At 47.9% G+C, this 24,117-nt stretch overlaps 6 protein-coding genes across 6 annotated transcripts; 2 read left to right on the top strand and 4 right to left on the bottom strand.

Moving 5' to 3' along the window:
* Positions 1-304: 304 nt before the first annotated feature.
* Positions 305-1,456, bottom strand: F5147DRAFT_713277 (Alpha/Beta hydrolase protein; the record flags this gene model as incomplete). Its single annotated transcript, XM_041438400.1, has 3 exons — positions 305-795; positions 861-1,267; positions 1,327-1,456. 3 exons carry the CDS (start codon positions 1,451-1,453, stop codon positions 547-549), a joined length of 783 nt encoding a protein of 260 aa, XP_041288947.1. The 3' UTR covers positions 305-546.
* A 1,076-nt stretch (positions 1,457-2,532) lies between these two features.
* Positions 2,533-3,338, bottom strand: F5147DRAFT_839554 (uncharacterized protein). Its single transcript, XM_041444235.1, has 3 exons — positions 3,240-3,338; positions 3,144-3,179; positions 2,533-3,085 (listed from the first exon to the last, which is right to left on the bottom strand). The coding sequence occupies exon 3, from the start codon at positions 2,877-2,879 to the stop codon at positions 2,589-2,591; it is 291 nt and encodes a 96-aa protein (XP_041288945.1). The 5' UTR covers positions 2,880-3,085; positions 3,144-3,179; positions 3,240-3,338; the 3' UTR covers positions 2,533-2,588.
* F5147DRAFT_713265 (uncharacterized protein) lies at positions 2,897-3,338 on the bottom strand. Its single transcript, XM_041438399.1, has 2 exons — positions 3,144-3,338; positions 2,897-3,085 (listed from the first exon to the last, which is right to left on the bottom strand). The coding sequence occupies exons 1-2, from the start codon at positions 3,300-3,302 to the stop codon at positions 2,984-2,986; spliced, it is 261 nt and encodes an 86-aa protein (XP_041288946.1). The 5' UTR covers positions 3,303-3,338; the 3' UTR covers positions 2,897-2,983.
* A 1,649-nt stretch (positions 3,339-4,987) lies between these two features.
* Positions 4,988-6,138, bottom strand: F5147DRAFT_747329 (uncharacterized protein; the record flags this gene model as incomplete). The annotated part of the gene is made up of 5 exons (XM_041439938.1): positions 4,988-5,005; positions 5,065-5,469; positions 5,529-5,638; positions 5,735-5,811; positions 5,948-6,138. The coding sequence occupies 5 exons, from the start codon at positions 6,136-6,138 to the stop codon at positions 4,988-4,990; spliced, it is 801 nt and encodes a 266-aa protein (XP_041288944.1).
* Positions 6,139-19,894: 13,756 nt separating this feature from the next.
* On the top strand, positions 19,895-20,574 carry F5147DRAFT_543499 (uncharacterized protein; the record flags this gene model as incomplete). Its single annotated transcript, XM_041430288.1, has 3 exons — positions 19,895-20,059; positions 20,112-20,402; positions 20,452-20,574. Coding segments are annotated over 3 exons (579 nt in total), but the record flags the coding sequence as incomplete, so codon positions are not given.
* A 96-nt stretch (positions 20,575-20,670) lies between these two features.
* F5147DRAFT_543875 (uncharacterized protein) lies at positions 20,671-21,357 on the top strand (the record flags this gene model as incomplete). Its single annotated transcript, XM_041430293.1, has 1 exon — positions 20,671-21,357. A coding segment is annotated over one exon (687 nt), but the record flags the coding sequence as incomplete, so codon positions are not given.
* Between the last annotated feature and the right edge of the window lie 2,760 nt (positions 21,358-24,117).

The following is a 24,117-nucleotide window of genomic DNA, read 5'->3' as shown; positions in this document are numbered from 1 at the left end:
CAGATTCAAGATTGTCTGTGCAGTGCATTCCATCTTCGTACGGCCTCCCAATATTAATCATCAAGCAATCATCGCTCGTTCCGACAGTCTCTCATCATTTGAACCTGCATTGACCCTGCCAGCGCAGCTACAAAGTTGATAAGTCGGTGCTCATTCTCGTGACGTCGTCGATACTTCTGACATGTACTCGGTCGATATCTCATGCCGTTTTTCTCACTTACTCGCTGCACCCTTGTATGGTGTATTTTTGGTTAGACTCCTACTTGCCGCGAAGCCGCACAGATTCTCAATGTCCGACAATCAGTGCGTTTATTTTATTTTATTTTATTTTATATATACCAGACATTGTTGTTCGTAAGTGCATCTAGGTTTAATTGCCAAATTCAATCATGCCAGCACCACTTTGCAGCGGCGCGGGACCGCCATTACGATAAAATTAAGGTTGCAAGAGCTGGTAGCGAAAATGACATAAACATATGGATCTTCTTCCGCTGACGTGGGAGCCGGGGAATGGAATGGCACGATATTCCGGGAAGGTAAACGTTCTTACGGGCCATCGCCTTGCTCTTCGGCGATATTCCTTAGCGCCTCTTCAACGATCACTTCCGGGAATTCATAATGTATCCAGTGCGAGACATTCGGAACAATCACTGCTCTGACCTCCTTGAATTTTGCGACAGCCTCCAGCTTCGACGCACCATTAGCCTGAGATTGCGGATCTGCGATCAGAATCGTCAATGTGGCAGCAGCAGGCCTGTCTGCGAACAAATGCGAGAACGACCATGGCATGTTACCCTGTAGCAATCCAAAGTATCAGTATCGTTGATTCCGAGTCAGGAGTGTTACTCGCAAACACTGACATCCATGTGATCATCGTAGTTGGTTGCTCTACCGATCTGGATCCCCAACGATCTCCAAATGGCATCCTCTCTTGTCCATAGAGGATTCGATGCCATATAATCTTCTACTGTGGGGTTAGGTTTGATTCGTCCATCGTTAGGTACCTTGGCTCTCCGAACTACTGCCATCTGATCCGCACTTAACTCCACAGATGTATCGATGAGAACTACTGAGACAGGCCTGGTTCTCGGCAGATACTTGAGAAGCGATAATACTACGAGTCCGCCTATTGAGTGGCCGATGACTATGTCATACTCAGCAGCCTGAAGATAAGGCAAGAGGTCGTCAGCCAATGTCTGGACTCGAAAGTCGACTCCAGGCATCCTGAGAGCATGTCCAAGAAGATTGGGAGCAACGACCAAGTATCCTATGATATTATCATGCATTGATAAGCGCTGTAAAAATACTTAAGCGAAGAAGACCCGCCTTTGGCCGCAAGCATCGATGCAACACGGTGGAACGTGTGCGAGGACGAATTTCCACCATGTATAAGGAGTGCTCTCTTGCTTGCAATAGGGGATCCCCACTGACTTGCAGACGGAACAGTGGCCATGGTGTATGAATAACTCTAAGGTACTCAGAAGTTCCCATGCTTCAATGATGTTTAATAATCAGTGCACAGGAATAGAAATCGAGCTTATGATGGACGCCGCTCCGACAAGGCCATGAAACTACACGGTCGAAATGAAGGCATACCACGGATAAGAATACAAACTCTAGATTCCGCAACTGAAATCGGACGGTGAACGGACCGTCGCGCATTGCAAAGGAAGACTCGAACGTTTGTTTTCGATCCGGTGTTCCGTGGCAGGCAACTTGCAAGGTGAAACTACTGATTTCGACTACACACAAACACATTGGATGCCCCCTGGACTGTTGCGTTGCTGTTATAAATCGGATGAGACGGGTGCCACCTGTGTGGACTCACTTCTAGACTGTCGGTCCTTTATTGCCTGGAGATCTATGCCACGTGTCGAGCGGTATCCTTGTCTTTTGATATACTTGCCATGACCACTGATATTGCGTTCTGTTACAGTAATCACTGGCATTGCACTCCGCTTTTTCTCTTGCTGTCGTCCACGGGATCCCAGAGCCGAGGGTCCTAGGCTCGCTGCAGCCAACATAGCGCTTAAATGTTGAATTAGTGACTACCAGACAAAGTTAGCATGGAAGATAATTTAAAGAGAGTGGAAGTAAGTTTGGGTTAAAACAAAATAGCACATGGCTCATTGATGTCATCATGATACGCATAGGGGCACCGCGTATTTTTGTCGTGTCCTCGTGTGCTGCATCAATGTTCATTAATATCATCAATCAGTGCCTCAGGCTATGATAGATACTAGGCCAACGTCAGATGACATAGCTACCGGTTGCGGTCACTGGTTTTGTGGTGGCTCAGCGCCCGTGTTTGGCGCATGAAATCACCTGACAGGGGGCGCAGCTTTTCGTCAAAGTCTGACAGGCTAGCTGTACCTTGAACTGCGCCGCAGATCCTTGGTCCTACAATCTCGGAGTTCTGATGATCCATGAGCTTAATTTGCCTGTGACCGGAGGCAGCGCGTCATCCTAAGTGGTTGATTTTGAATATCGAAAGCTGATCGTTTCTCATGCAAATTTAAGTTGGGACAGAGGTGCCTTAGAATCAGCGGGAGTGATGAGAATCAAATTTGATCCAATATCTGGGAAGGTTACAAGCTATCTGTAGACCGCCGTTGTACAATCGCCAGGTTAATACGACTTCTCGTACAACCGTGGTACAAGAGCGTCCGTCCCTGTCGCCTACCACCTAAGAGTACACAGATTACTCCGTAGTAACCCACACCACAATTAGCCCGCCCTTTTTCTATGGATAACGCAAAATGTCCAGATCGATTAATAGTACTGCAAAACGAGACCAAGATTTTAAGATGAGTTTCTGTAAGACTAGATTCAAGGGAGAGACAACGATAGATGAGTGGGAGGCGAACGATACGAATCATATGATGAGCTAACTCACAAATTGAATACGGGAAAACAAAGGAGAGTGATGAATTGGGTAGATGTATACAAGGTCTTGCCCGTTCATCACTGTGGTATTGAGTGTTTACCAGTCTGGAGGAGTTTGTCGGGCAAGATGATGATGTTCCACCTCCCGTTTCCAGTCTGCAGTTGGCTGGGGAGCTCGCTTCCAGTCTGGAGGAGTAGGCTTTGGGTCGATGAGGTAAATGAACGCACATAGAAGACAAGGATCGCAGATCACATACCAATGGATTTCTTGCTACCAAACCAGTTTCCACCGGCTGTGCGGAGGACAGATTAGCACCGAATAATAAAATTCCCATACAACCAGATAGACTCACCATGGGTGTAGCCAACACGGTACAAGCAGAGGCGAGGACGAACAAGAGTGCTGAGAGCTTCATGAGAGCTTGAATAAAGTTCGGGGGCGGATATGATCAGTATTCTGTAAAAAGTGTTGGTTTATTTATGCAGCTTAAATGGGATTTCGGGCCCAGAGACAATGACTGAAAGTTCACATGCCATGAGTAGCTCCGTGCCTGACAAGTGTTATCAAACTTGGTCAATTATTCAATCCCGGGTCCCAGGATCACGCGCCGTGCCACCTAGCAAATTCATACGCGTGGCAGGCTGTGGCAGAAGTTCACAAGCTAAGTCTACGGTCTTGGTTGTTTAGAGGTAAACCGAACTTTGCCCCGAGCCCTTCGAATCAATTAGCTAATTCTACCGCGGCAGGAACAATCCCTGTATGTACTATGTACCTGGTTAACGATATCGCCTATTGCTTCCTTGCCCTTTCCCAATCCACCTTCGAAGCCCTTCCATGCTCACTCCACCTGTTTCCAACAGACTCAAATTTCACATATGAAGTTGCCTGGTTGCTTCTCTCGTTGCCTTTAACACCCGTGCCTTACAAGCCAAGCACTGGGTACTTCGAGGCGCTTTTTTCACGCCACCATCACGACGTGGGTTCCTCGTGGTGAGGCTGAAAGTCATGAGTTGGACGCAAACCGCCTAAAATTTCTTGCGCACGAACCGTGCTGCACAGCGGCTGCGTCAATACCTAAAGGCTAGATCTTCACTATGCCAATCTGCACAGCTGGCAGGACAAGCATGCACTGCCACTGCAATACGCGCGCGCGCACGCATACCCGAAATCACAGCTCTAGCTCTTCGTATTCCCCGTTGCTTCATTTCATGCTGTTCAAGTTGGCATAATCACCGCCGCCCTCTGCAGACCAGGTCCCACACCCCGGGATAGCCGGAGAGTCAAACCTGTGGCGTGATACAATTAAGCCTGCAGGAACCCAGGACCCAGGTACATACCACAATATTAAGTAGAACAACACTTCAAGGAACTGATATCTCGCTTAGAATTTAGATGGAGCATACACATGACCGGCTATTGTCACTGCTTACAACGTAGGGAGGAAACTCTGCATATATTGACACGTATGAAATGTACATATGTCTGCCGGTCTCACTCCACCAAATATTGACCTTGTGTGCCTTGCTTAATGCCTGACGGAGCCGGATCTCAGTGAATCGAGTCCCATATGCATTATTCCCAGGTTCGTGGATGGTCTATGCAGTGTTCGCGTCGTTTCTCCGGGCACCGGTGTATTTGGAAGTCCGAATAGCATCATGATTGGGTACACGTTCATGAGGCCATTACCTTCGTGCCTGTTCAATGTACAGCGCGTTACTTGACTACATACGTGGATATGGTGCTCATGCATATCTGCTCTTTCTCTCAGGTTCATGGCCGGCGTAGGATAAGAACCTGTTGTCGGTGATGATGATGATGCATGTCGTTATCCGGAAGATATATGAAGTCAGTTTGTTTCTTCAGTCATCCCCTTGATATGCATCACGTTATGAGAAAGAGTAACGCTCTCCTTACTCTTTTGGCTTTTTGATTCCATTCGTTTATATTCCATGCCGCCATCCCACGGGAAATCTATTTGTTTTATGTTTTTCTTTCCTTCCCTGACGTAATCAAATTGGCTTAGAGTTCTTGGTTTTCTGCCTTATGACGAGATGATGAAACAAGTTTGAGAACGCACTCTAACTATCTTGAGAATATGCTTCATGTGTGGAACCATTTCTACGTCACACTCTCAAAGACACCGGGACACGTGAAGCAGCGAACTTCACATAACTCACCGTCATCATGACCCCCACTCCAAAAGCCATCAACAGTCTCATTGTTTCCCTCGAATTCGGCTTAGCGTTGGCGTTGGCACCTCTCTCCGTAGCCTTTGTCTCGGCGGCAGCCCTAATCTGACCAATACTACGATGCGAAGCCTTTTTGTCGAATGTGTTGATAGGCAGGATGCTGCTGTCATGTGCGGATTGTAGGCCCGGGAGGCCGTCGAAACTCTCGAGATTCTCAGCAGTCCACCACGCTTTGATCCCACGCGGGTCTTTTACGGGGGCCTCGGATTCATATGGGGGAGGGGATTGGCGAGCTTCGCCATCACGGTCGAAAATTTCCATCGAGTCACACCAGCGCTCGAGGACGGTACGCTGGGTCTCATATTTGTAAAATGGGACGCCAAAACCGCATGACTAGAAGACAGGAAGTTTAGTTTAATTGGGCATTACGTGAAAGAAATACAAGAACAAACCGTTCCGACTTTGTGCACATCGATGACGATAATCGCGCGCGAGCCAGCTTTGCGGTCGGACAGGGGAATGAACTCGTTGTATTCTGGCGTGCCGAATTCGTATACGGTGCCTATGGTGGGTCAGTGAGACCGGACTTTGGGATTGAAAATGAGAAAGGAAGTAGGAATGGGTAGGATGCAGGATAGATGGAAAGAAATATGCTTGCCTTTTCCCCACAACCGGAGGATTCTAGGAGGTCCTTCGAACGCGTTGAAGAGAATCGTGATACGACCGTTTCCAGGGCTGGCGCATGTGCGAAATTGTCTCGACACCTGGAAACCATACAGATCAGAATACGAATCTTGGAGTAAATCCTTGCAGAATGTACGCCAACGCTGAACAACGAAGAAATCTCGCCAAGTAAGATAAGAAAGGTCACATACCACTGCCCGTAAGGTCCTCATACCAAACTCTGGTAGGACTCTCGACGTGGAAACAATTCGCAGTACCCTTGGGAGAGACATTGACATGCCCGTCTCCCTGCAGCGCAGCCGTAGCTACCCAAAACATCTGCTGCTTCAAGATCCATTCGATGAGCTTCAGCGGGATCTCGTCATAAAATTTTGCCATGATAATCGAGGACCAGGTAGGCAAAGAGTGCAGTAGCCGATGGTTGTGTTGGATAATAAACGGAGTGACGAGCGTGCAGGGAGCTTATAATATACCGGCATCTTCCCCAGGATTTGAACATGTGCCCCGGACTGTTCGGAAAACGCGCGCCGCGCTTACTGCAGCTTACATGAGATTCGAGAAGCGCCCATAATCATGATATCAATCATGATAAAAACTGCTCGATGGACGACGCAGATAGGTCGCTGCGTGATAAACCTGGCCTTTTTGTTGTTTCAGGGACTCGGAGTGCTCCAGCATCGTCCTGCTCAGCGCCAGCGACGTTGGAGAATTGAGGAGTCCAGAGGTATGGCAGGGTATGGCGCAGTTTGGCGACTCGGCTTCCGGCATTCTCCATCGCAACATGATGCCTCTTGCATAAACACGTCCACCACCTGAATCTGTAAAACTTGCAGAAACCTATCAACGCTAGCCAGGGTTGCGTAAAGTCGAAATACGAAGACAACCAGTGCACAATTCACATCCAAACTTGATCCGAATCACTGATACTACATACAGCCTCAGTGGCGCAAGGTTCTTACTCAGTGCGGGAAGAAGTTGGTGCAGATTGAGTATTCGACTTGTCAGTCGCTTGTTGTAGTTTCTGCGATCCTAGTATCTTTTACCATATAAGCGCTCGGTGAGTCGAACAGTCGTGATCGTGCTCGCTTTACTCTGTACTTCTACTTGTGCGTCGCTTCTCGTTTCATCAAATTTTAATCAATGTTCGCATTTACATAAGCTTGAATCCACTCACATTGGGGGTTTCAACATTTTACCTCTTGCAATATTTCAATCACAAGCAGATCTGGACCTGGATAGAGCGTTCCAGACCCAGTCTAGAGCGTTAACGTTCCAGAGCACCCTAGATTACCTTTAGAATGTAATTTCACTGGCGGCAAAAGTCGGTAAAATGTCAATTTCGCCGCTGTGTCAAGGTGGCGTTCTCAGGTATTTGTATGCAGCACTAACATGCTCTAAGTCAGGTCCTGGCGTGGGCATCCCCCCGCGCCACTGTCATATGTGCGAAGGAACAACTGCTGTCCTTCGATTTGGTCCCGCTGGGGAAAATTCAGCGGAACTCCAATCTAACTCGGGCAAGCAGAGCATGTCACGATAGAAGACAGGCAACCACCCCTCACACTCAACCGCGCTGCTTTTGTGAAGCGAGGATCATAGCAACTACGCACTGCGTTTCATGCACAGTACCGCGATTCATGATCAAAGGACATCTATCGTGGCTATATCTGTAATATTCTCACACGCGTTTTCTTCTGCTCATCAAGAACTGTACCTGAAATTCACTAGAACCTGATGGTATGGAGCACGCGGTAGGCATGAAGTTCTTACACATGTGTTCCGAATAAACTGAAGTTGTACGACAATTCCCAGGTTTTATGAATGGCCTGAGGAGTCACACCTGATCGGCAAGATAGATCAGGCTGGCCTCGCCGCATCCAATGATTTTTTGAAATGTGTTTTATATCGTGAAAGTTGAAACACCAAGGTCTAGAAGGGAGAACCAAACACAGTCGTGTTGTAGGCAAAGTTCCGAGAAAAAGGTGTGCCGTTTCCCACTAGTATTCATCATTGGAGCCAATGGATGAATTTAAGGCCAGCCGAAGAGAAACGGGGATCGGAGGCAGATTCGATACGTCTCCCTAATTGCAGTCGCCGTTAATTTGGCACCTTTTCGGATGCTCGTCGTGTCACCTCGGCAGGAACATGCAGCACGTTGGCATCTTGTCTTGGAAGCAAACCTGACATGGGCTTGGCAAAGGTGTCACGGACAAAGCCATATCTTCGGGTCTTCGCCGGCGATCTCTGATACTAAAAGGCTTTTCGATCAGGACCGAAACGGACCTACTTGAAATCCGCTGGGACCTAAGGGCATAGAGACGGAAGACACACATCCTCATCCAGAATTTGAAAACTGTGGTCGTCTGAAGATTCCCAGATGGTGTGGATTGCCTCAGGCACCTGATCAGCAAGATAGATCAACTTGTACTGGTACGCGGCACTAATCCCCCGTGTTTTCTGATGAGCATACCTCGTGTCATATTAGCAGGCAGATGGCACATCGACAGGTATCAAACAATCTGACGTAGAAGTTGCGTCTGGTGAGGCGTTACAGGCAGTGGGGGGCAACACGGATAAAGCTATGTCGCTGCATTCTCAGGACATTGCCAGCGCGCTCTATTATTGCAAGTTCTTTTTTGCTGCTCCACCCTTTTCTCACCTGGATAAGGTACGCAACACATCCGCCGTCCACGGCGATCTAACTAGGGTACAGTATCTGCGCTTCAGTTCCCTAAGGATGAATGTTGGGAAACAGTCTAACGTGTCGATTGATGCTGACGGTCGTGCACTGCCTTCGGTCCTTGGTCTATCATTTGCTGTTAATCCAAATGAATTCACTTACCTTATCATCCCTGCTAGGTGACGTGGTGCCCTACGATGCGTGGCTTTAGAACCCGTCGTGAAAGATGATTTTCACATTCTCCCATCATATGAAGTGGGACACGTTTGTTGGGAAACGACATGTGTTGGATTGGTGTGCATTCAACAACTAGCAGTGAACAAATTTTCATGCTAATGACTGTTTTTCTGGACGCCCACCGTGGTCGAAGATGAAGAACGACCATCCAAAATGCTCCATTTATATCGATATCGATGCCCATGTTTGACGACACTGGGGTTTTGTCAATCTTTGCACGAACTTGATCGCCGAGTGTGGTCCTTCTGCCAAATCCCATAGATGCTGTAACATAGATCGACGAGGCTATTTTGTTGTGCAAGTTCCCTTGCTTTGCAATGAACTACCTGTCGTTTTTCTGATTTTCGTTCTCTGTATCACAGAGAAGGCAAACATGAAACTACCCCATCAGGATACACTGTAGAATCGCAGAGAATGTACTCGAGCTACCTGACATGGTTCACCTTGTGAGAGCTACACATCACTTGTTTAAGGCAGTACAAGTTCAAAGAGTTAGCTGAAACTTCAGTCAACGATATTACCACTTTCCTTCCGCCTTGATGTAAACTCGTTCATGCAGCCTTTAAAACTTATAATTGATGCTAGATGACCGATTGCCTGTGAGTCTAACGACTACCAACACTCGAAAATTTTCAATTTGGTAGCCCATGAGCTAGCCAGACCTCAAGTTAGAAGGAAATTGTTCTTTCTAACGTGCTTTGCATCATCCCAGCAGGCGGGAATGAATCTCTTTCAGTGCTACGGCCTTTGAGATTTGAAATGTTGTCTTTCGTAAAGCTGGATCTCCTACCCAATTCTGTGCTGTCAGCGAGGCTTCCCATAGGGATTTGCGGCCTGTATGCATACTTTGCGAATGTCGACAAGGGTCCCAGACAAGTATGCATGATTGATGTTCTACCGTCCTTGAACTTATATTAATAAATATGATATTATGACCCTCGGAGTCAGAGAGGTCGATGATTTATATCAGGTCTCCACCGCCTTGTCGAGTGAACGAGTGAAAGATGGTGAAAAGTGGACTTTTGCTCTGATGAAACTGTGTGTCTTTTAGCTAATACGCATTTGATCTATGGCTGGCCGGTCTGGCCCATGGTGCTTTGTTTGCCCCAAACCAAACAGTACGCAGATACTTCATACTCATATCATGTACTCCTTCCATTCAATATCGCTTCTATTCATTTCTCAACCAGCAGTGTTCTACGTATTCTTCGATCAACAACAGCACTAATGCGAAGGCAGAAACACTCACTAGTGTGTCGCTACGTGCAAATCGGTTTGTTCTCAGGGTGGGAGGGTCTTGGTCGGGATTGCATGTATTTCCCTCGCAACCACCGGGATTGCATATATTTCCCGCGCAAACCTCGGTTTTATCGCAGCAGTCAGTATCCTTCTCGCAAAACTCGTCCCGCCCGCTACATGACGGTTGCTTTGCTGTGACAGACATTATAGACGCTGTCAACACAACAATAAAGGCAAGGGCGAAGAGACGCATTGTTTGTTTGAAGTGATATGATCTGCTGAGGTGCTCAAATGATTTATTTGAGGCAGGGTGGACGCTGGTGACAGTAAAAAGATAGATGGCTTGCTTTTATATTACCACAAAAGTGTTCGGCAAAATGGTTATGCCTCAGCGGACAATACTGCACGACAAGAATTAGGCAGAACCTATCCCATCCACTGGCAGGTGTTTCGTGGGTGTAGTCGTTTTGACACCCGTGACGCGGCTGTGACGAGACAAAATGCCACGTTGATGCATGAATCGTAGTGTTCCCAGTGATTCGAACCCACTTCCGGTCTCATAGTGTTACTCAGCCGGCCTACATTAAGTGATTCCTGGCTACACTGGCACCTCCTGTCTCCGTGTGGTTCAAAATTACGAGATGTAGGACCACAACGCTCTGTTACTCACCGTGACAAGACTGATAGCAGGCAGCCATACGTTCGGGACACCGTGCACTTCCAATTGTTTTTCTATCCAAGGGACGGTTTCAATGTATTATTGCTCTTCCAGATCTACATCCCCACACTCGGAGGAACGTGTCTATGCAGTGCGACTGATCAAACACACTGGCAGTTCCATAGGGCGCTACAGAAACATGTTGCGAGAAAAAGAATGAGAGAGCCAGTTAGATATCGATACTATTGCGGGGTCAGTGGCAGTCACCTAGTCATACTTCCAAGTTGCAGACCCATAGGACAAAACCATTGATACTGTACTCATCGTGTCATAACTCAGATATCAGCATTAATGTGGGGAATGCTCCTGACCTTCAAGAATGCCAACAGTGGTTTGGAATCTCACGCATGCGTTGGGCAGATGCAGTCCGATTGACCATCAACGTTGTCGTCAACGTGCTATTCGAAATAGAACAGAGAGTCTGCGAACAAGGTACGATTAAAGGCTATGAGCTAGGGGAATGTGGGACACGATAGGCGTTGGCCTCGATGCATCATGTGTTGGACGTCGAGAAAAGAAACTGGTGTGGCTGTGCAACCGCAGATTATTAGGTGTCCTTCAAAAAAACCGCACGCTACTGGAACCGAGACAAGGAAAGTGCTTTAGGTCACCCATATATTGAGTTCAAACTCACTGTAGTTTCTAACGCCTACAAGTTGGTCAATCCCACTGTCTATACTTATAGCGGCTCTCAAAGTTCCTGGAGGTCCAGGACCGGTTGCAAGGAGTACACTTCTCTCTCTTCGAAATTATCAAGAGGGTCGCTGGCGGTACTATTCATGAACACTTGCTGCCGGTGTTTACTAGTTATTCACTCAGTACGCGCTCGAAAGGAATACAGCACCTCCGCCACGTTCCAGAGCTGAGGAGCTCCTGCTGCGCCGAGACGAAGGAGGTCCCTACCTACTACTTGCCGCTCAACTGCCTCATGTATCTCAGGGTGCACGCATATCTGAAGCCCTTCCTATAGGCTAGTGGATGGGTACCATGTGAAAGGATTTTTTGCAGGCTGTTCTGAATTCGGAGTGCTTCTTGTGAGAATAATTTACTACTAACTACTCATATGTTGGATGTTGGTCGTGCACGACCCACAGGACTATATTAATATCGAAGCATGGCATTCAAACCAGTACCTCGGTGTGTTGACATGACACCACAACCATATAAAAATTCACGCGGTGCATGAACTGATTCCAGCGGAAAATTCGCTGTGTTCAAAGCAAGTTCAAAGTCCAATGCCTTAGAGTATGCAGCTTTGCCACACGTAGTGCCGGATCCCATGTAAGTTCTGTCTTCTTTGTTTCATTCAAGTTATGTTGGCCGATCGATCGATGCCCCTCCAAGATACCGACCTGCAGCGCTGTTGGGACCATGGCCATGGGTGAACTTCGACATTGACTCTGACTCGTGACTGATACGACCGGCCCTGGTCCTACTGTAGTGCCGACCCAGGAAAGTTTTAGAGCATGTTACAGCATAACGTCAGTCTTATATTAAATTTTATATGCTTGTTAAATAAGATGGATTTTGTAGTGACCAGGGGGATCCGAATGCGATCGTGGTCCGTTGATCGAATCTACAAATCACTAATCACTCACGCGTCAGTGCCAATGGCCATACTGCATGGATGTGAGGGCAGAAACACGACTCACTATGCAGAAAACACCTTGGAACTGCCATCCAAGTGAGTCATGCTATCGGAGTCAGGAAAACTACTGATACTCACGCAAATCCCAAAAGCGCAGCCAGTTTTGATGCATTCTTCATCAGTTTTGCAAAAGTTTTGACATTGAGGGATACCAGCCTCGTCAACTTGGTCTACGACAGAGACAGATGATGAGGGTACGGTAAAGAAGGTTGATGATGAGGGTGTGGTAGAGACGGATGATGAGGCTAAAGAAGCAACGACGGTGAGGACCAATGCAGAGGAGAAACGCATTATTTGTGACTCTTGTGATAAGAAATCAGGTAATTCTGAAGAAGACGGCTGGTTTTGATGAGCTGAATGTTGTTATTTGAAATTCTTCTTGCGTGGTTGCGCCTTCAAACAGATGGCACCGATCTGTAATGCCAGCAGATTGCCAGCCAAGGTCCATCACCAACTTGGGGTCGAACTACTGTCTACTGAACATTCGAGTTTCCAACCAGCCGTCGACTGGGTCCATAAGCACTCAACACCTCGGAGTCATCTCCACATAGCTCCAAGGTTTCATGTTGATGAACGTGACGGATGTCCTAGGATGGCAACCTTCTTGAAAGTGTCAGACTCTTCAATGAGTTTTGTTTGCGCCTCTATCCCCTCCTCCATACCCAGGATCTTGTTGAGATGTTGATGTGGGATACTGCGCGCAAGTGGATGCGTTGGCGCCGTGTGAATAGCGGACGGCCGCGCAATAAGTGCTCTCGCGTTTGACGTGGCGCTCCACATGAGGAGCACGAATGAAGCATGGTACTTTGAGCTCCCCGATGAATCTACGTCATGTGCGGCACTATGTAAGGTGGCCATAGACGCATCAGCAAACTACAAATTTGGTGACAATATGTCACAACAATAACAAAGCCGCACAAGCATCACAGACAGCACAGACACACAAGCCGACAAGTCTGACAAACTCGACAACGTGATACAAGTCCTTACAAGTAAACAAAGTATATATATGTAAAATGATGTGATAATGGTAGCGCAAAATATATGTACTGTGAACAAATATGCACCTATTCACTGTTGGAGTCTGAACGATCCGACTAGTTCGAGCTGATGGATCTGAGATAGGGACAATGAGGAGGGACAGGGGGAGAACTGTCTGAGCGCAACCCAAAATCAGTAGGCAACGAGAGACGTTTGACATCGGCTCGTTGACACAAATATTTACCTTACAATTTTCATTCCTATCTCACCCGCACATATAGAGTAGCGGCCTAGCGTAGTTGCATCTCAGTTCTTACCAGAAACTGAGATGTAAGTCTTATTATTTTCCCTCATCTAGAATGAAGCTCATGATGACTAGTATACTTGTTCCCTAGGTACATGATACATTTGTAACGGAGTTCTTACCAGAAACTGAGATTACTTATACTTGTTCCCTAGCTCTCTCCATCGTGTCTGCTCCTGTCTGAACTCTAGAGGTTATGAGCCCTGACACGATCATGGACCACACGCTCCCCAGTACCAATTCCGCACTGTTCAATGTCCCCAAGCTAGCCAAGGATGGCAGCAACTGGATTATTTATAAGGAACAGATGTTGACTGCCATTGGTGCCCAAGGTTTGATGTGTTACGTTGACGGTCGTGCAATGAAACCTGTCCCATTCAAATGCGATGAGAAGACACACGTGGTGTCGAAGCCTGATGGCTCGATACCCAGCCAAACGGAGATAGAGGAACTAGATAAAAATACGGATGAGTACTTCCAGAAAGACTCACTCGTAAAATAGCAGATATTCAGGCCGATCAGCGATCGGCTGCTGCTGCGTGTGCAGAAGCTTGAGGGCTCTGCCGCTATCTGGGAGGAGATCCGTGATATACATGAAGGCAAGACAGAGCTTGTCCAAATCGACCTTCGAAGGTGTCTCCAGGACCTCAGATGCGAGGAAAACAGTGACACTAAAGCCCACCTAGGAGAGTTACTCCGCCTTTGGGAATCCCTAGTGGGCATGGGCGCTGATGTTGAGGATCGAGACTTCTACGCCATTATTATCAGCTCCCTCCCCAAGTCCTATAGACCATTAGTATCCTCCATTAATGCAGCCGCGAAAGTCACCCAGAAACCCATTACACCCTACGAACTCATTAACATAATCACGGAGGAATACGAACATAGGCAACTCACCAACAAACGTGGCACCAAAAGAGGCAGCAATGATGCACTGACAGTGTCCAAGAGCAGATCTTCGAGAGGTCGCACATCAAATATGCCAAGTACGACGAACCCCGATATCACATGCTTCAATTGTGAATGCAAGGGCCACTATAAGAGTGACTGCTGGAGGCCAGGGGGAGGGAAAGAAGGTCAGGGTCCCAATCAAAAACAGAAGCGAGGAGCCAACAAGAAGCAGGCAGCTAATGCTGCAACTGGGACCAAAGCGCAAGATCAGTATGCCTTCATCACCTCAGACTTGGCATCCATAGCAAAAGACCTGAATGTACCAGCAGAGCACAGAGGCACTATCATGGACTCTGGCGCGACTTCCCACTTCTGCCCCGACAAAGCCAAGTTCACAAACTATGTCCCCATCGACCCCCAGGATGTCCATACCACTGATGGATCTACCTTAAGCGCTATAGGGAGGGGAGATGTCAAGATAGACTTACCTCTGGGAGAGAAGAGGACCACAGTCACCCTAAAGAACGCCCTATATGCTCCCAAGATGGCGTTTATGCTCATCTCCACCAACCAAATCGCAGCGTCCAGCCTTGCCGTCCTCTTCAAAGGACGGATGTGCAAAATCCTCTTGAAGGGGCCAGAACATCATGTCATTGCGGAGATCCCCCAACTCGAGGGACTATATGCTGTAAATCAGCATCAGAAGCACCATGCCAATATAGCCAAAACGAAACTCACCGTTTGCCAACTCCACCGGGTCCTGGGACATATATCCCAGGCTGCGGTAAAGCACATGGTAGAAAATGGACTGGTGGAAGGAGTCGAGCTTGATACCTCCTCCTCACTGGAATTCTGCGATGCCTGCACAAAAGCAAAGGCGACATGTCAGTCTTTCCCTGCCGAGACCAAGAACCGTGCACGTACCTATGCCAAATTGGTCCACATGGACCTCTGGGGCCCAGCTCAGACGCCGAGTCTTGGGGGCTGCAACTACTACATCAGTTTCACGGATGATTACACCCGTGAGACTAGAGTGCAGTTCCTGAAACTAAAAAGTGAGGCGTTGAGTGCCTTCAAGGGCTATGAGGCGTACCTTGCCCATCAACACCCAGATGTGCGCCTATGAAAGGTTCAGTCCGATAGAGGAGGGGAGTATCTGAGCGCAGCGTTTGATAAGTACCTGCTGGACCAGGGGATAGAGAGACAGCTTACCGTTCATGACTCTCCCCAGCAGAATGGTGTCGCAGAGCAACTGAACAGAACTCTGGTGTCCCACGCATGGGCAATGTTGCTAGCCCGCGACTTGCCTAAATACCTGTGGGCAGAGGCAATTAGCTATGCCACATGGTTGAAAAATAGACTCCCATTGAGGACCATACCTGGCCACACCCCATTCGAGCTCATCCACCAATGAAAGCCAAATCTCTCCCAGGCACATGAGTTTGGTGCGCCGGTGTACGTTCACCTCCAGAATGCCGGTAAGCTTGAATTGAGGGTGACAGAGGCTGTGTTTGTGGGGGTTGACAGCGAGAGAAAAGGGTACAGGGTATGGTGGCCTTCCAAGCGCCGAGTGATGGTGGAACAGAATGTCACATTTGCACCTGTGGGGGGTGATAGTGTCCCGGATGAGGGGGAGTCCATTACCATGAATGCTAACGATGGAACAAAACAGAATGACTCACCTGCCCAGGCCACATCACCCGCTCCTCCCCAACCACCTTCCACACCTCCCAGACCTACTCAACGTCCAGAGACACCACTGGCACCAAGAGTCACGCGCATTAGGCCACCACCAGGGTACTATTTGGCCCTCAATGAGGGCGAGCACACCAGTATTGCAGTACAGTCCCTGCAAGAAGAATCAGATGCAGAGGATGAAGAAGTACTCACCCATCACCTGGCCTTGGTGGCCGCTGAAGCAGAGCCAACGTTACAGCAGGCCTTGAATGGCCCAGATAGCATTGAATGGCAAGAAGCACTTGATTACAAGATCAGCCAATTGGAGAAATTGGGTACGTGGGAAATTGTTGATGTACCTCGGTCTCGAATCAACGTCATACCCGTGCTTGCTACTAAATGCGGACCTAACAGGGAGAAATTAAAACTGCGTGCACGCCTCATGGCCAACGGCCAACATCAGCAACAAGGTGTCAATTACTTCGACACTTTTGCACCTACCTCCAACATGTCGACGATCAGAACGGTCTTGGCGATGGCCGCACAGAGGGACTGGGAGATACATCAGGTAGATATCAAGAGCACCTATTTGTATGCTGACCTCAAGGAGGAAGTCTACATGAGGGTGCCACCTGGGTACCTGAAGACTGGAGATGAGGGGAAGATTCTCAGGTTGAGGATGAGCCTGCCTGGTCTGAAGCAGGCGGGATATGAGTGGGCGGAGGAACTGGCCGGAGTCTTCAAGAAGATCAGCTTCACTCGTTCACAGGTGGATCAAGCCGTCTTCTATTGTGCATCGACAATGAGCACACAGTAATCACCATTTCGGTTGATGACATGGCCGTTACCTCCCAGCATACACACCACATCGCCAAATTCAAAGGTCAGCTCCAAGAGCACTTTGAGATAACTGACCTTGGCAAGCTCAACTGGCTCCTCGGCCTCAAAGTCACGCGCAACCATACTGAACGCATGCTAACCCTCTCGCAGAGCGCCTATGTACAGACCATACTAGAGCATTTCAGTCTCTTAGATGCGAAGAGCGCACTTACCCCCATGGACATAGGAGCCACCTTGTCCATTGATCAGTCGCCTTCCACCCTCACCAAGCACCACAATATGCAGGATGTACCCTACCAGCGCGCCATAGGCTCTCTGATGTATGCAGCAACGAGTACCTGGCCGGACATAGCGTTTTTGGTCGTGACTCTGTCGCAATTCATGCGGAATCTGGGACGTGCACATTGGGAGGCGAGTAAACGTGTCATGAGATATTTGAAGTCCACAGTGGATATTGGACTCACCTTCGGCGGTACTGATACAGGCCTAGAGGCATACGTTGACGCTGACTGGGCGTCTCAACCCCACCGTCATTCGATGTCCGGTTACATTGTCCTCCTAAACGGAGGCCCCATTGCCTGGAGTGCCAGAAAGCAGTTGCTCATTGCGCTCTCCACAGCCAAAGCTGAGTACATAGCCCTAACCACCGTTGCCAGAGAGATTCTCTACCTGCGGCTCCTCATCAACGAACTCTACGATGTTCCTTTCACCCCCACCCCCATCTATTGCGACAATCAGGCAGCTATCGCCCTTGCCAGCAAACCCAAATTCCACTCACGCACAAAGCACATCAACATTCATTTCCACTTCATGCGGCAGCACCTCAAGGATGGCACATTCACCCTATCCTACTGCCCCACAGAAGATAACCTTGCAGACACCTTCACCAAGGCCCTCCCACACCCTCGCCATCAGAAGCTTCACCTTCAGATGAGCTTGGATTGCGCTCAAGGGGGAGTGTTGGAGTCTGAACGATCCGACTAGTTCGAGCTGATGGATCTGAGATAGGGACAATGAGGAGGGACAGGGGGAGAACTGTCCGAGTGCAACCCAAAATCAGTAGGCAACGAGAGACGTTTGACATCGGCTCGTTGACACAAATATTTACCTTACAATTTTTATTCCTATCTCACCCGCACATATAGAGTAGTGGCCTAGCGTAGTTGCATCTCAGTTCTTACCAGAAACTGAGATGTAAGTCTTATTATTTTCCCTCATCTAGAACGAAGCTCATGATGACTAGTATACTTGTTCCCTAGGTACATGATACATTTGTAACGGAGTTCTTAACAGAGACTGAGATTATACTTGTTCCCTAGCTCTCTCCATTGTGTCTGCTCCCGTCTGAACTCTAGATTCACACCTAAAAAAAGTGCGCAATAGTGCTCCAATATAGCGTGATTGATAATAAAAAAGCCCTCCAGCCTGAGTCACAGTTGCAGAAAATGCTGGTACACCACTGACAGTTATTACATAGTTGAGCCGTGAGTTTTCTGTAACGATCTCAATGATAATAAGGAGTCATAGCAAGGAGACTTACCACCATGAATTCTGAGTGAGTGAATGCCACAATACCATCTTTCTTTCATTCCATATGCATATGCCCAACATTAAGATCTGCTGTCAATAACCAGGAATTTGCTGCCTCTGCACACTGGTGCCAGAGATTGAGAAGCATTGTATGGTGTTCGAGAATGCAATCTGCCAGGTGCTTTTCGACCTCACATACTTCATCACAAAAACATTGAGTTCCTTTTTGTCCCTTGATTTTCTTAACAAATTTACTAAGGTGGCTAAGGAGAATAAGGACTATTAAGGAGTGATTTTGTACTTAATTATATTTATTCTAAGGCACATGGTGGCTGCAAGTCAGCCTAAGGAGAATTAATAAGGAGAATTAAGGAGATTACTTGTGTGCCTGAACTTTCTTGAACACACTCTAGTATTTTGCTTATAACTCACTAGGATCTTAACCAAAAAGTAAAGCTGCTTGACAGTTTGAGAATTGATCATGTGATCTTGAGAGTTCAAACCAGCTCCATGGTAGAAAATAAAGTGCACTTTTTGACATCACTTTGACTGCCTTAATTTCCTTATTCTAAGGAAATTACCTTAGTTTAAGGCGAGGGACCTACTTATTCTCCTTATTCTAAGTGTGAAAAAAACAGCCTTAATATTCCTTATTATGTGAATTAAGGCATATAAGGACAAATAAGGAGCAAATAAGGAACTTGATGTTTTCCTGATGTTTTCATTTGGCTTGCTTTGGCTGCCTCTAGCATGAGGTCAGAGTGGTTGGCTGTGCCTTCTACAACACCATGCATTGACATGTAATCAACATCCTACCAAAGATAGATAAGATTGAGATGAACATAAGGAGGGAGAACTCACAAGGTGCATGGTAGAAGGAAAATCGTTCTCTCCCAAATGGTGCACATTCAACAGCATTCACGAATTCAGACTTGTATATGATCTGGTAGGAGTGTTTCGGCTGCGACTGTGTGTAGGCGAGTTTAAAGATGGAGAAGAGAGGGAATTCATGGGATGGATATGACAAGTTAATACAAGGTCTGAGTCTGACGACTGTGTGAAGTTTTGACTGATAACCTTAATGTCAGTACCAACATGTCCCAATTGTGGGAAGGTCTTCACCAAGGACAGCAGTCTCACTCACCATCTTAGCCAACCCTGAACTTCCTGTCATAGCTCCATCCGCAACATTGTCAATATCTCGCAGTTCGCAGAAGTAGAACTGCCATCACATATGCCTCGCTTGAAGCTGATGCTATCATGCATAATTCGGATGATCAGGTGCATGCCAACTTCAATGGCGACTTCAATCCTATCGATGATGACTTCGGAGCGGCAGAAGGGTCATTGGAGGAGCGGTACGAGGGTGCCAGGATGTGCTACTCTGAGGATGGACTAACCTTCTTAGATCCATTTGACACCAATGAATTCATCAAGTACAGAAACGAGAACCTTTTCTACCCTTTTGCATCCAAGGAAGAGTGGGAAATCACTGATTTCCTTCTGTGTTCACCCCTTAGCATGGCAGCGATTGACGTGTTCCTGAAGCTTTCTCTGGTAAGTACTATCTTCACACTCTGCAGCATTGATTAGTTTACCCCTTGTTCAGATCCAAAAACTACACCTTTCATTCAGCAATGCTAGAGAGTTGCGAAGCCATGCGGAGATGCTTCCTAGCAGACCAAGCTGGAAGTGTCAGATCATCCCCTCCACCTATCCCATGAAATATCTGATTCAATTGTTTTGGAGAGACCCTGTCAAATGCCTAGAGGGTCTTTTCTCCAACCCACTTTTCCATGACAAGCTTGATTTTACCCCTCATTGTGTTTACACAATGGCAGTGCATCTTGTGCAGGTATACTCAGAATGGATGACGGGTGATGCTGCTTGGGAAATGCAGGTATGTGCAGCAGTTGAATTTTTTTGTCATCTCAACACGCCTCCTGTAGACTCAGTTTCCTAGAGGTGCTACAGTTCTTGGCACTGTACTGTCCTCTGACAAAAAAAATATCACTACCATGACTGGTGCCAGACTCGCTCATCTGCTTCTTCTGAGACTCGCTAACATATACATGCATACCCGCACAAAACTTTCATCAAAAGCTTTCCTACTTACGGCTCTACTCCCCATCCAAAAGTACCTATACCCTAATCAATGAATGTGAGGAGTGCTTGAAGATTGCCTTATGCATGAATGCCTTTCGATTATTCTCAAGCCATTGATAAAAGCTGCTGAGGTTGGGATCATGATGTCTGATCCTGTTGGAAATGTTTGGCACTGCCTTACTCCTCTCGCAGCATACATCATTGACACCCCAGAGGCAGCTATGCTTGCCTGTGTATGCGGGAAGACCTCCCCATTTACCATGGCTTCTTATCTGCAGTTTGGTGACAGTTTTCAGCACCCCCCTCATACCCACTCTATCACACTTGACCAGCTTGCCAGCATCACGGTCAATCCCACTGACCTTGAGGCATATTTTGATGCCTGCACTGAATACCGGCTAAACGGCATCTGCACACCATTCTGGATGGACTGGCCACTCACTGATCCCTCAATCTTCCTGATGTCAGAAGCACTGCATCATTGGCACAAGGAGTTTTTTGACCACGACTGTCAGTGGTGTCTAGTAGCCATTGGCACCTCAGAACTTGATTTCTGGTTCTCGATCCTACAGCCTGTCACAGGTTATCACCACTTCACTGGCGGAATCTCGAAACTCAAACAAGTCACAGGGAGAGGTCACTGTGATATCCAATGCTACATCATTGGCCTGATATCCGGTGCAGCCCCTCATCATTTTGTCATCGCAATCCATGCCCTTATAAATGTTCGATATTTGGCACAGAGCCCTGCTCCCGATGATGACTTATTGGCAAGTATTGACCAAGCCCTTTTCACCTTCCACAAAAATATGGACATCATCATGACTTTGGGCGCGTGGATGGGAGCCAAGAAGCCTATTGATAACTGGTTTATTCCCAAACTAGAATTTTTTCAGAGCATCACTTCCGCAAGATACCGGAATTCTCGAAAGTCCGGCGGGTCCGTCTGTCTGTCCATCTGTCCGGCGGGTCCATCCGTCCGGGAAGTCCGTCCATCCATGTTACCTCAGTATGGCTCATCACTGTCTCCCACGGTTGCTCAATGTGTGCCACTAGTGGCACACGACGCCAAACTTACTACGTCATTGGGACACAAGCTTCTGCCATGTGGCACCAGAATTCCTGCTCGACATATAGTATATAAAACTTTGCCAGTCCAAATCAACCTATCCTCGCTTCTCTTTCCCGCTCTTCTCACTCGTTACCCTTTTTCCCGACACCTGCCCTTCTTGCCTGCCTCATTCTTGGTCCACATCACTACCCTTTCTTTCTCGACCCTGGTGGTATGTTTGTCTGTATCTTTTTCAAAGTAAGTTCATCATTCATTCCCTCTTTTATACCTACCTAACTGCTGTGGTCTCAACACAGGTTTCTGTCTTAGCTAATTGATACTCGCCCTCGGCCCATGTCTTTGTAGAGACTCAAGTAATGTCGGCGTCAGGCGAGTTCGGCGATGGTGCTGAGCCTGATTGGACTGTAGAGTGTGACACGTGTGGTGATAAGCTGCACTGGTTCAAATGCCATAGTATCGAGAATGGCAATCAAGGCAGGTGGATGGTCAAGGTATGTCCACTATCGCTTTACTCTCTTCTTTCTGTTCATTCCTGACATGATATCCTAGTGCACAAAAACTGATTCTGGCAAGAGTACACGCAACAAACCTGCAAAGCGCTGCATGTTTTTCCAATTTGCTTACCATCGAAAGGGCAGCCCCTCCTTATCCCCCAAAGTCATTGATCCCCATCGTCGGAAATCACCACCACGGAAGCTGAAGCCTAAGGTGAAGTGTATCGTTGTCAGCTGCAACAGCCACAGAATCAATGTACTCTGCTCACGGCACGTTTGCCGCAAGCACTGTCGTATCTTGGGTGGCTGTGAAGGGGTCTCTGATCACACCGATGGACGCACTGGATCCACTCAGGACCTTGAGTTGGAGGATGGACCTCACAATGATCCAACCATCATTAAGGATCCTGTCCCTTCTCTTGCGCCATCTCTTCCAAGTAACATTGTGCCTATTGCTTCCACATCTGCTGTGAAGGGCAAAGGCCGTGCAGTGTCAGCATTTCAAGATGATGATGAGGAGATTGATCAACTCATGCCATCATCTCCACCCAGATGCTCTTCTGGGTCACATACCCTCAAGCCTGCGCCATCAGCCCCCCCACGATTTGCATGCCAGATGCCGCCACAGTTTACCAAACAACTCGAGCGTGAGCACTCCTTAGAGGAGGGGGAGCGTCGTCGTGATGCTGCACGGATAGAGAGTGCACAGCGTGCCAAGTACAGTGTCACCGTTTACGCATTCTTAGAGGTATATTGTCATTGATGGTATCACTCACAGGATCTTTGCAGGACGGCATTCCTGCTACATGCTTTGTATTTCAAGGCGGCTTTCAGTTCCCCCATTTCTATTGCTCGTACGAAGTCCTCACAGAACTTGGACTGCCTGCCATCCATCCCAGTGATGTAGAGCGATGCACCACAGGGCAGTCATTGCTGCAACTGCTGAATACAGCGACATGACGTTGGCAGGGCATCCGCCAGGACCATATGGTCACTGTATGGGAGGGTGATATGTTGTTCTTGAAGCACGCTCACGTCACAGATTGCCATGAATTAGACGAACTTCTATCATCCTCGTTGTGTACCAGTACTCAACCGAACATGCGCACACACCTTGCAGGGGATCGTGCTGCAGTTCGCACTGCTAGCCGAGAAGCCCAACAACTGGCTGAAATCAAACCACCCCCTCCAACTCTGCCCTCCTGGTTGCGCCTTCCACCTCGTACCTTACTTCTGCCATCATCAAGTGAAATTGAGGTTGATACAATGCTCTCTGCACCTATCCTAGACTCACCCTCACCCATCCGGAAGCCGCACAATTCTGCTCATCAACGTTTATCCACACCTCTTGTCTCACCGTCACCTCCACAGAAGCGCACCCACCACCAGAAAACATCTTCAATCCTTTCTTCATCTCCATCACCTCCACAGAAGCGCATTCACCACCGGAAGACATCTTCAGTCATTTCTTTGTCTCCATCACCTCCACCACGGAAGCGCATCCACCGCTGGAAGACATCTTCGATCATCTCTTCATCTCCAACAGCATCCCCACCTCCAACCACCTTGACCTTTCGCCAATGTTTGCGTGCAGATGCACACTCACCTACACCTTCGCCTGAGCCCTCCTTGCCTGCACTCCCACGTCGGCGCCAGCACACACGTCAATGCCAAGTCTCCATTGAGTCATTTGCATGGGAGGAGCAAGGTGACACTCCCTCAGATGCAATCGATGTCGACGATATCAAGGCTTGGCCAACCGATTTCTCTATTGTCGAAGTTGTCGAAGGGTTTGGGGTCTGTGAACTTGCCAGACGGTCCAAGAAATCCACGGTCAAAGCTGCATTCGAAGCACATTTCCACCTGCCCTTCAAGAAGTCCACCTTCCATGACAACCGTGGATGGTGGTTGAAAGCACCTCAGCGGCTACATGACAAGTATAC

Source organism: Suillus discolor (assembly GCF_016758755.1).
Source record: "Suillus discolor strain FC423 chromosome Unknown F5147scaffold_60, whole genome shotgun sequence".
Taxonomy (NCBI): domain Eukaryota; kingdom Fungi; phylum Basidiomycota; class Agaricomycetes; order Boletales; family Suillaceae; genus Suillus; species Suillus discolor.
Note: the sequence above shows the minus strand (reverse complement) of the source record. Positions and strands in the feature narration are given on the sequence as shown.

Coding starts and splice junctions, on each gene's coding strand:
- F5147DRAFT_713265 (XM_041438399.1), bottom strand. CDS start 3,302: ATGAAGCTCTCAGCACTCTTGTTCGTCCTCGCCTCTGCTTGTACCGTG. Junction 3,086..3,143: donor TGGTAGCAAGAAATCCATTG/GTATGTGATCTG, acceptor ATCGACCCAAAG/CCTACTCCTCCAGACTGGAA.
- F5147DRAFT_839554 (XM_041444235.1), bottom strand. CDS start 2,879: ATGATTCGTATCGTTCGCCTCCCACTCATCTATCGTTGTCTCTCCCTT.